Source organism: Zonotrichia albicollis, chromosome 29 (genome assembly GCF_047830755.1).
Source record: "Zonotrichia albicollis isolate bZonAlb1 chromosome 29, bZonAlb1.hap1, whole genome shotgun sequence".
Taxonomy (NCBI): Eukaryota; Metazoa; Chordata; class Aves; order Passeriformes; family Passerellidae; genus Zonotrichia; species Zonotrichia albicollis.
This window is the reverse complement of record NC_133847.1, coordinates 6,239,837-6,252,496: the sequence shown is the minus strand read 5'-3', so window position 1 is coordinate 6,252,496 and position 12,660 is coordinate 6,239,837. Positions and strand designations below refer to the sequence as shown.

At 25.6% G+C, this 12,660-nt stretch overlaps 1 protein-coding gene across 3 annotated transcripts in view; it reads left to right on the top strand.

The window, feature by feature from the left end:
• Positions 1 to 12,660, top strand: part of ATCAY (ATCAY kinesin light chain interacting caytaxin) — a 33,868-nt gene that overhangs the window by 13,614 nt on the left and 7,594 nt on the right. For all 3 annotated transcript variants that reach the window (XM_074528923.1, XM_074528921.1, XM_074528922.1), the window contains 6 exons: positions 570 to 701; positions 1,480 to 1,566; positions 2,524 to 2,622; positions 2,839 to 2,874; positions 3,001 to 3,036; positions 12,281 to 12,316. In XM_074528923.1, the coding sequence (XP_074385024.1) occupies positions 570 to 701; positions 1,480 to 1,566; positions 2,524 to 2,622; positions 2,839 to 2,874; positions 3,001 to 3,036; positions 12,281 to 12,316 (426 nt within the window). The remainder of the gene's footprint in view (positions 1 to 569; positions 702 to 1,479; positions 1,567 to 2,523; positions 2,623 to 2,838; positions 2,875 to 3,000; positions 3,037 to 12,280; positions 12,317 to 12,660) is intronic.

The window sequence follows — 12,660 nt, the reverse complement described above, 5'->3', positions numbered from 1 at the left end:
ACACTGGTGGGACGTTGGTGGGACATTGGTGGGACATTGGTGGGACATTGGTGGGACACTGGTGGGACATTGGTGGGACATTGGTGGGACATTGGTGGGACGTTGGTGGGACATTGGTGGGACACTGGTGGGACGTTGGTGGGACATTGGTGGGACATTGGTGGGACACTGGTGGGACACTGGTGGGACGTTGGTGGGACGTTGGTGGGACACTGGTGGGACATTGGTGGGACATTGGTGGGACGTTGGTGGGACACTGGTGGGACATTGGTGGGACATTGGTGGGACATTGGTGGCACAATGGGCACAGTTCCGAGTCCAACAAGGCCAAGAATTCAAATATTGCAGGAATTATGGCCTGGATGGACTCATTGTACCCAGGCTGGGACAGTCCCTGATGAGCAGGGCACAAAGTTCTGACCCCTGAGGGACACCCAGGCCACCAAAGCTGCTCCCAGCCCTGCCAAGAGAGGCTCTGGAGCTGTTCCAGGGTGGCACAGGGGGCACTTGCAGATATCTCAAGGATGTTTTTGGGGTCTCACTGGGCTCCTCTCGGTGCCCCCCGGCAGGTATGTGATCAGCAGCCTGGAGCTGCTGGTGGCTGAGGATTACATGATCGTGTACCTGAACGGGGCCACTCCGCGCCGGAGGATGCCAGGCCTGGGCTGGCTCAAGAAGTGCTACCAGATGATCGACAGAAGGTGAGGAACCTGCTCCTGGGGCCTCTCCAGAGGAACATCAGGGGCTGCTTGTGAGCCCTGGTGTTCACAGGTTGAGGGAAGAGACGAGGATCTGACTCCGTGTTTCAAAAGGCTTGATTTTATGATATATATTATTTTATTGATATGTATTATTTTTTCTATATCAATTATTTTATTGATATGATATGTATTATTTTATGATATATATTACATTAAATCTATACTAAAAGAATAGAAGAAAAGGTTTTCATCAGAAGGCTAGCTAAGAATAGAAAAAAAAAATTGAATTAATAACTTGGACAGAGTCCAAGCCAGCTGACTGTGATTGGCCATTAATTAGAAACAACCACATGAGACCAATCACAGCTGCACCTGTTGCATCCCACAGCAGCAGATAATCATTGGTTCCATTTTGTTCCTGAGGCCTCTCAGCTTTTCAGGAGGAAAAATCCTAAGGAAAGGAAAGGATTTTTCATAAATTTGTCTGCCACAGCTGTTCCCCAACAGGAATGAGTCTGATCCAGTCCCACATTCCTTACACCTGCCAGGTGCTGGAATGGACCTCAGAAATCACCTTGGGCAGGGACAGCTCCCACCACCCCAGGCTGCTCCCAGCCCTGTCCAGGAGTATTTTAATTTATAATGAGATTTCCAGAGCAGAGCTGGGATGAGCTTCCCAAGGGTTTAACCCGGGCAGCCCCTGCTGGAGCCCAGCCCAGCACAGGGCAGCTCAGGAAACGTCCCTGGGATGTGACTCTGTCCCCTGACCTGTCCCCAGGCTGAGGAAGAACCTCAAGGCCCTGATCATCGTGCACCCCTCGTGGTTCATCAGGACTGTGCTGGCCATCTCCAGGCCCTTCATCAGGTGGGCAAGGAGCCCCAGGCTCAGCAGGTGTGGGGTGGGAGTGTGGAATCACAGAGTGATGGAGCAGCCTCGGTTTGAGGGGTCCACAGGGATCACCCAGCCCAGCCCCTGGCCCTGCACAGGCACCCAACAACCCCAACCAACAGTGCCAAGGTGTCCAAAGGCTCCTGGAGCTCTGGCAGGGCTGGGAAGGGGCCATTCCCTGGGGAATTCAGTGCCCACCACCCTCAGGGGGAAGAACCTGTCCCTGATCTCCATCCCAAACCCCTGAACCTTTCCCCAGTCTCCATCCCAAACCCCAGAACCTTTCCCTGATCTCCATCCCTGAACCTTTCCCTGATCTCCATCCCAGACCCCCAGAACCTTCCCCTGACCTCCATCCCAAACCCCTGAACCTTTCCCTGATCTCCATCTCAAATCCATGAGCCTTTCCTCAATCTCCATCCCAAATCCCTGAACCTTTCCTCATGTCCATCCCAGAACCTTTCCCTGATCTCCATCCCTCAAACTTTCCCTGATCTCCATCCCAAACCCCAGAACCTTTCCCCAATCTCCATCCCAAATCCCAGAATCTTTCCCTGATCTCCATCCCAAAGCCAGAACCTTTTCCTGATCCCCAGCACCTTTCCCTGACCTCCATCCCAGAACCTTTCTCTGATTTCCCTCCCAAATCCCAGAACCTTTCTCTGATTTCCCTCCCAAATCCCTGAACCTTTCCCTGATCTCCATCCCAAACCCCTGAACCTTTCCCTGATCTCCATCCCACTCCTGGCCCAGCCCCAGCCATTCCCTGGGTTTTAATCCCACAAATCACATTTCAAGCTCACCCTCAGCCAGGGGTGACCAGGGTGGAGCTGCCCCTTGTCCTGCACCCCTCAGACCCCCCAGTGCCACCTGCAGAGGTGTTTTTGGAGCCCCTGGGGTGGCAGAGCCTCTGTCTGTGTCTCTCCCTGCCAGTGTGAAGTTCATCAACAAGATCCAGTACGTGCACAGCCTGGAGGAGCTGGAGCAGCTCATCCCCATGGAGCACGTGCAGATCCCGGAGTGTGTCCTGCAGTGAGTGCCAGGGGGGCTCTGGGGGGGACAGCCGGGGGTCCTGAGCCCAAATCCATGGATGGGGAGAGGGCAAACCTGCCCAGAGCCTGGGCAAAGCTGGCCCAGCCAAGGAATGGCCCCAGACTGTGGCTCAGAGCTTCTGCCCCTCAGCAAACACCAAAAAATGGGGCTAAAAGGGAACAGCAGCAGCTAAAGGAGGTTTTGTCTCTGTTGCAGATATGAAGAAGAGAGGATCAAGGCCAGGAAAGAAAGGTGAGAGGGATTTGGGGAGGGATGGATGAGTGGCTCCTCTCCAGGGCTCATCCATCAGCCCAGGGAGGCACTGGGGGCTCCTCCTTCCCACTGGGGATGGATTCCCAAGGGGATTTGTGCTTACAGGGCAGAGGAGAAACCAGACATGGCTGAGAGGGAAAGGTAAGGACTCTGATTTACCCATTCCTCTGATTTACCCATTCCCCTGATTTACCCTTCTGATTTACCCATTCCTCTGATTTACCCTTTTCTCTGATTTCTCCTCTCCTCTGATTTACCCTCCCCTCTGATTTCCCCTTCCTTCTTATTTACTCTTCCCTCTGATTTCTCCTCTCTGATTTACCCTTTCTTTTGATTTACCCATTCCTCTGATTTACCCATTCCTCTGATTTACCCTTTCCTCTGATTTACCCATTCCTCTGATTTACCCTTCTGATTTACCCATTCCTCTGATTTACCCTTTCCTCTGATTTACCCTTTCCTCTGATTTACCCATTCCTCTGATTTACCCTTCTGATTTACCCATTCCTCTGATTTCCCCTTCCTTCTTATTTACTCTTCCCTCTGATTTCTCCTCTCTGATTTACCATTTCTTTTGATTTACCCATTCCTCTGATTTACCCTTTTCTCTGATTTACCCTTCTGATTTCTCCTCTCCTCTGATTTACCCTCCCCTCTGATTTATCTCCTCCTCTGATTTCTCCTCTCTGATTTACCCTTCCTTTATCTGATTTAATAATTTAAATCTGATTAAATTTATCTGATTTACCCTTTCTTTTGATTCACCCTTTTCTCTGATTTCTCCCCTCCTCTGATTTACCCTCCCCTCTGATTTATCTCTTCCTCTGATTTACCCTTCTGATTTACCCTCCCCTCTGATTTACCCTTCTGATTTACCCTTTTCTCTGATTTACCCTTTCTTTTGATTTACCCATTCCTCTGATTTACCCTTTTCTCTGATTTACCCTTCTGATTTCTCCTCTCCTCTGATTTACCCTCCCCTCTGATTTATCTCCTCCTCTGATTTACCCTTCTGATTTACCCATTCCTCTGATTTACCCATTCCCCTGATTTACCCTTTTCTCTGATTTACCCTCCCCTCTGATTTCCCCTTCCTTCTTATTTACTCTTCCCTCTGATTTCTCCTCTCTGATTTACCCTTTCTTTTGATTTACCCATTCCTCTGATTTACCCTTCTGATTTACCCATTCCTCTGATTTACCCATTCCTGTGATTTACCCTTCTGATTTACCCATTCCTCTGATTTACCCTTTTCTCTGATTTACCCTTCTGATTTCTCCTCTCCTCTGATTTACCCTCCCCTCTGATTTATCTCCTCCTCTGATTTACCCTTCTGATTTACCCATTCCTCTGATTTCTCCTCTCTGATTTACCCTTTCTTTTGATTTACCCATTCCTCTGATTTACCCTTTTCTCTGATTTCCCCTCCCCTCTGATTTCCCCTTCCTTTTGATTCCCCCTTTTCCCTGATTTCCCTTCCCTTGAAGGCTCTCTGGCCATGAGAGCCCCCCAGTTTGGGAGCCCCCTGGGATCCCCCACCCATTCCCAGAGTGCTCAGGAGCTGACAAAGGCTGGAGCTGCAGGGAAGGGAAATTCCGGAGGGGTTTGAAGATAAAATCCCTCACCAGGATAACGAGGATCTGGTCCTGAGCAGATCCAGCTTCTGTTATTATTCCAATTCCTGAGGGGAACAGGGAAAGGTGCCCTGGATGAGGCTGAAACGTTCCTGGGGCTCAGGGCAGAGAGGGGGGGATTGGTTTGTGCTGGAGATTATTAATTATTATTTATTATTTATTATTTATTATTTATTATTTATTATTTATTATTTATTATTTATTATTTATTATTTATTATTTATTATTTATTATTTATTATTTAAGATTTTTACTAGTTATTTTTAAGGATTTTTTATTTTTATATTTTTATTATTTATTATTTATTATTTATTATTTATTTATTAGGATTTTTATTATTTATTTTTTAGGATTTTTATTATTTATTTTTTAGGATTTTTATTTTTATATTATTTATTATTTGTTATTTATTATTTATTATTTATTATTTGTTATTTGTTATTTATTATTTGCAATGTGCTGGAGATTTATTATTTATTTATTATAATTTATTATTTATTATTTATTATTTATTATTTATTATTTATTATTTATTATTTATTATTTAAGATTTTTGCTATTTATTTTTTAGGATTTTTTATTTTTATTATTTATTATTTAGGATTTTTATTATTTATTTTTTAGGATTTTTATTTTTTAGGATTTTTATTTTTATATTATTTATTATTTGCTATTTGTTATTTGTTATTTATTATTTGCAATGTGCTGGAGATTTATTATTTATTTATTATTATTTATTATTTATTATTTATTATTTTTACTATTTATTTTTTAGGAATTTTTATTTTTATATTTTTATTATTTATTATTTATTATTTATTATTTATTATTTAAGATTTTTACTAATTATTTTTTAGGATTTTTTATTTTTATTATTTATTATTTAGGATTTTTATTATTTATTTTTTAGGATTTTTATTTTTATATTATTTATTATTTGTTATTTGTTATTTGTTATTTATTATTTGCAATATGCTGGAGATTTATTATTTATTTATTATTATTTATTATTTATTATTTTTACTATTTATTTTTTAGGATTTTTTATTTTTATATTTTTATTATTTATTATTTAGGATTTTTATTATTTATTTTTTAGGATTTCTATTTTTATATCATTTATTATTTGTTATTTGTTATTTGTTATTTGTTATTTGTTATTTGTTATTTGTTTTTTATTATTTGCAATGTGCTGGAGATTTATTATTTATTTATTATTATTTATTATTTATTATTTATTATTTATCATTTATTATTTATTATTTATTGTTTATTGTTTATTGTTTATTATTTAAGATTTTTACTATTTATTTTTTAGGATTTTTTATTTTTATATTTTTATTATTTATTATTTAGGATTTTTATTTTTATATTATTTATTATTTGTTATTTGTTATTTGTTATTTGCAATGTGCTGGAGATTTATTATTTATTTATTATTATTTATTGTTTATTATTTATTATTTATTATTTATTGTTTATTGTTTATTATTTAAGATTTTTACTATTTATTTTTTAGGAATTTTTTGTTTTAATATTTTTATTTTTTATTATTTATTATTTAGGATTTTTATTATTTATTTTTTAGGATTTTTATTTTTATATTATTTATTATTTATTATTTGTTATTTGTTATTTATTATTTGCAATGTGCTGGAGATTTATTATTTATTTATTATTATTTATTATTTATTATTTATTATTTGTTATTTATTATTTATTATTTATTATTTAAGAATTTTACTATTTATTTTTAGGATTTTTTATTTTTATATTTTTATTATTTATTATTTATTATTTATTATTTATTATTTAGGATTTTTTATTATTTATTTTTTAGGATTTTTATTTTTATATTATTTGTTATTTGTTAATTGTTATTCGTAATTTGTTATTTGTTATTTTTTATTTGTTATTTGTTATTTATTATTTGCAAGGTGCTGGAGATTTATTATTTATTTATTATTATTTATTATTTATTATTTATTATTTATTATTTATTGTTTATTATTTATGATTTAAGATTTTTGCTATTTATTTTTTAGGATTTTTTATTTTTATTATTTATTATTTAGGATTTTTATTATTTATTTTTTAGGATTTTTATTTTTATTTTATTTATTATTTATTATTTGTTATTTGTTATTTATTATTTGCAATGTGCTGGAGATTTATTATTTATTTATGATTATTTATTATTTATTATTTGTTATTTATTATTTATTATTTATTATTTATTATTTATTATTTATTATTTATTGTTTATTATTTATTATTTATTATTTAAGATTTTTGCTATTTATTTTTTAGGATTTTTTATTTTTATTATTTATTATTTAGGATTTTTATTATTTATTTTTTAGGATTTTTATTTTTTAGGATTTTTATTTTTATATTATTTATTATTTGTTATTTGTTATTTGTTATTTGCAATGTGCTGGAGATTTATTATTTATTTATTATTATTTATTATTTATTATTTGTTATTTATTATTTATTATTTATTATTTAAGAATTTTACTATTTATTTTTTAGGATTTTTTATTTTTATATTTTTATTATTTATTATTTATTATTTAGGATTTTTTATTATTTATTTTTTAGGATTTTTATTTTATATTATTTATTATTTGTTATTTGTTATTTGTTATTTGTTATTTGTTATTTGTTATTTGTTATTTGTTATTTATTATTTGCAATGTGCTGGAGATTTATTATTTATTTATTATTATTTATTATTTATTATTTGTTATTTATTATTTATGATTTATTATTTAATAATTTTTCTATTTATTTTTTAGGATTTTTATTTTTATATTATTTATTATTTGTTATTTGATATTTGTTATTTGCAATGTGCTGGAGATTTATTATTTATTTATTATTATTTATTATTTATTATTTATTATTTATTATTTATTATTTAAGATTTTTCCTATTTATTTTTTAGGATTTTTTATTTTTATTATTTATTATTTAGGATTTTTATTATTTATTTTTTAGGATTTTTATTTTTATATTATTTATTATTTATTATTTGTTATTTGTTATTTGTTATTTATTATTTGCAATGTGCTGAAGATTTATTATTTATTTATTATTTATTATTTATTATTATTTATTATTTATTATTTATTATTTATTATTTATTATTTATTATTTATTGTTTATTATTTATTATTTATTATTTAAGATTTTTGCTATTTATTTTTTAGGATTTTTATTTTTTAGGATTTTTATTTTTATATTATTTATTATTTGTTATTTGTTATTTGTTATTTATTATTTGCAATGTGCTGGAGATTTATTATTTATTTATTATTTATTATTTATTATTATTTATTATTTATTATTTATTATTTATTATTTAAGATTTTTACTATTTATTTTTTAGGATTTTTATTTTTATATATTTATTATTTATTATTTATTATTTAGGATTTTTATTTTTATATTATTTATTATTTGTTATTTGTTTTTTGTTATTTGCAATGTGCTGGAGATTTATTATTTATTTATTATTATTTATTATTTATTATTTATTATTTATTATTTATTATTTATTATTTATTATTTATTATTTAAGATTTTTACTATTTATTTTTTAGGATTTTTTATTTTTATATTTTTATTATTTATTATTTAGGATTTTTACTATTTATTTTTTAGGATTTTTATTTTTATATTATTTGTTATTTGTTATTTGTTATTTGTTATTTTTTATTTGTTATTTGTTATTTATTATTTGCAATGTGCTGGAGATTTATTATTTATTTATTATTTTTTATTATTTATTATTTAATATTTAAGATTTTTACTATTTATTTTTTAGAATTTTTTATTTTTATATTTTTATTATTTATTATTTATTATTTAGGATTTTTATTATTTATTTTTTAGGATTTTTTTTTAATATTATTTATTATTTATTATTTGTTATTTGTTATTTGTTATTTATTATTTGCAATGTGCTGGAGAGTTATTATTTATTTATTATTATTTATTATTTATTATTTAAGAATTTTACTATTTATTTTTTAGTATTTTTATTTTTATATTTTTATTTTTTATTATTTATTATTAAGGATTTTTATTATTTATTTTTTAGGATTTTTATTTTTATATTATTTATTATTTGTTATTTGTTATTTGTTATTTGCAATGTGCTGGAGATTTATTATTTATTTATTATTATTTATTGTTTATTATTTATTATTTATTATTTATTATTTAAGATTTTTACTATTTATTTTTTAGGATTTTTTATTTTTATATTTTTATTATTTATTATTTAGGATTTTTATTGTTTATTTTTTTAGGATTTTTATTTTTGTATTATTTGTTATTTGTTAATTGTTATTTGTAATTTGTTATTTGTTATTTTTTATTTTTTATTTGTTATTTATTATTTGCAATGTGCTGGAGATTTATTATTTATTTATTATTATTTATTATTTCTTTATTATTATTTATTATTTATTATTTATTATTTATTATTTAAGATTTTTACTATTTATTTTTTAGGATTTTTTATTTTTATATTTTTGTTATTTATTATTTATTATTTAAGATTTTTACTATTTATTTTTTAGGATTTTTTATTTTTATATTATTTATTATTTATTATTTGTTATTTGTTATTTGTTATTTGTTATTTGTTATTTGTTATTTGCAATGTGCAGGAGATTTATTATTTATTCATTATTATTTATTATTTATTATTTATTATTTAAGAATTTTACTATTTATTTTTTAGGATTTTTATTTTTATATTTTTATTATTTATTATTAAGGATTTTTATTATTTATTTTTTAGGATTTTTATTTTTATATTTTTTATTATTTATTATTTATTATTTATTATTTATTATTTATTATTTAAGATTTTTACTATTTATTTTTTAGGATTTTTAATTTTTCTATTTTTATTATTTATTATTTATTATTTAGGATTTTTATTATTTATTTTTTAGGATTTTTATTTTTATATTATTTATTATTTATTATTTATTATTTAAGATTTTTACAATTTATTTTTTAGGATTTTTTTATTTTTATATTATTTATTATTTGTTATTTGTTATTTGTTATTTATTATTTGCAATGTGCGGGAGATTTATTATTTATTATTATTTATTATTTATTATTTATTATTTATTATTTATTATTTATTATTTAAGATTTTTACTATTTATTTTTTAGGATTTTTTATTTTTATATATTTATTATTTATTATTTAGGATTTTTATTATTTATTTTTTAGGATTTTTATTTTTATATTATTTATTATTTGTTATTTGTTATTTGTTATTTGTTATTTATTATTTGCAATGTGCTGGAGATTTATTAATTATTTATTATTATTTATTATTTATTATTTATTATTTATTATTTATTATTTAAGATTTTTACTATTTATTTTTTAGGATTTTTTTATTTTTATATTTTTATTTTTTATTATTTATTATTTAGGATTTTTATTATTTATTTTTTAGGATTTTTTTAATATTATTTGTTATTTGTTATTTGTTATTTGTTATTTGTTATTTATTATTTGCAATGTGCTGGAGATTTATTATCTATTAATTATTATTTATTATTTATTATTTATTATTTATTATTTAAGAATTTTACTATTTATTTTTTAGGATTTTTATTTTATATTATTTATTATTTATTGTTTATTATTTATTATTTATTATTTATTATTTATTATTTGTTATTTATTATTTGCAATGTGCTGGAGATTTATTATTTATTATTTATTATTTATTATTTATTATTTATTATTTATGATTTTTACTATTTATTTTTTAGGATTTTATATTTTTATATTTTTATTATTTATTATTTATTATTTATTATTTAGGATTTTTATTATTTATTTTTTAGGATTTTTATTATTTATTTTTTAGGATTTTTATTTTTATATTATTTATTATTTGTTATTTGTTATTTGTTATTTATTATTTATTATTTGCAATGTGCTGGAGATTTATTATTTATTTATTATTTATTATTTATTATTATTTATTATTTATTATTTATTATTTATTATTTATTATTTATTATTTATTATTTAAGATTTTTACTATTTATTTTTTAGGATTTTTTATTTTTATATTTTTATTATTTATTATTTAGGATTTTTATTATTTATTTTTTAGGAATTTTATTTTTATATTATTTATTATTTGTTATTTGTTATTTGTTATTTTTTATTTGTTATTTATTATTTGCAATGTGCTGGAGATTTATTATTTATTATTTATTATTTATTATTTATTATTTAAGATTTTTACTATTTATTTTTTAGGATTTTTATTTTTATATTTTTATTATTTATTATTTATTATTTAGGATTTTTATTATTTATTTTTTAGGACTTTTATTTTTATATTATTTATTATTTGTTATTTGTTATTCGTAATTTGTTATTTGTTATTTGTTATTTGTTATTTTTTATTTGTTATTTGTTATTTATTATTTGCAATGTGCTGGAGATTTATTATTTATTTATTATTATTTATTATTTATTATTTATCATTTATTATTTAAGATTTTTACTATTTATTTTTTAGGATTTTTTATTTTTATATTTTTATTATTTATTATTTATTATTTATTATTTAGGATTTTTATTATTTATTTTTTAGGATTTTTATTTTTATATTATTTATTATTTGTTATTTGTTATTTGTTATTTGTTATTTGTTATTTGTTATTTGTTATTTGTTATTTGCAATGTGCAGGAGATTTATTATTTATTTATTATTATTTATTATTTATTATTTATTATTTATTATTTATTATTTAGGATTTGTATTATTTATTTTTTAGGATTTTTATTATTTATTTTTTAGGATTTTTATTTTATATTATTTATTATTCATTATTTGTTATTTGTTATTTGTTATTTTTTATTTGTTATTTATTATTTGCAATGTGCTGGAGATTTATTATTTATTTATTATTATTTATTATTTATTTATTATTATTTATTATTTATTATTTAAGATTTTTACTATTTATTTTTTAGGATTTTTTATTTTTATATTTTTATTATTTATTATTTGTTATTTGTTATTTATTATTTGTTATTTATTATTTGCAATGCGCTGGAAATTTATTATTTATTGATTATTATTTATTATTTATTATTTATTATTTATTATTTATTATTTATTATTTATTATTTATTATTTAAGATTTTTACTATTTATTTTTTAGGATTTTTTATTTTTATTATTTAGTATTTAGGATTTTTTATTATTTATTTTTTAGGATTTTTATTTTCTATTATTTATTATTTATTATTTGTTATTTGTTATTTGTTATTATTTTTTATTTTTTATTTGTTATTTATTATTTGCAATGTGCTGGAGATTTATTATTTATTTATTATTATTTATTATTTATTATTTATTATTTATTATTTATTATTTAAGATTTTTACTAATTATTTTTTAGGATTTTTTATTTTTATATTTTTATTATTTATTATTTAGGATTTTTATTATTTATTTTTTAGGATTTTTATTTTTTAGGATTTTTATTTTTATTTTATTTTATTTATTATTTATTATTTGTTATTTATTATTTGCAATGTGCTGGAGATTTATTATTTATTTTTTATTATTATTTATTATTTTTATTATTTATTTATGATTTTAATTTTTATTTATTATTGTTTATTTATTTATGATTTATCATGCACTGGAGCTGTATTTATTTCTCTTTTCCCTTTGCAGCCTGCCCGTGCCCGCAGCAGAGGATCAGGAGCCCAGGTCTGAGCTCTTGGTGTGCCCACCCTGTGCCCTTTGTGACCCAGGGTGCCCCAGCCTGGTGCCCCTTTGTCCCCCGTGCCCATGAAAGCCAAGACTGGCACCATCAGCAGCCATTTCACCCAAATTCACTCATTTTTTTTATTGATGTGATGACAATAATCACATTTTTTACCTCAATTTGTGCCTGAAAACGCCTCCTGTGACCCAGGGTCCCCCAGCCTGGTGCCACTTTATCCCCCGTGCCCACCAAAGCCAACACTGGCACCATCAGCAACCATTTCACCCAAATTCACTCATTGTTTTGTCGATATCATGACAATAATCACATTTTTTACCTCAATTTT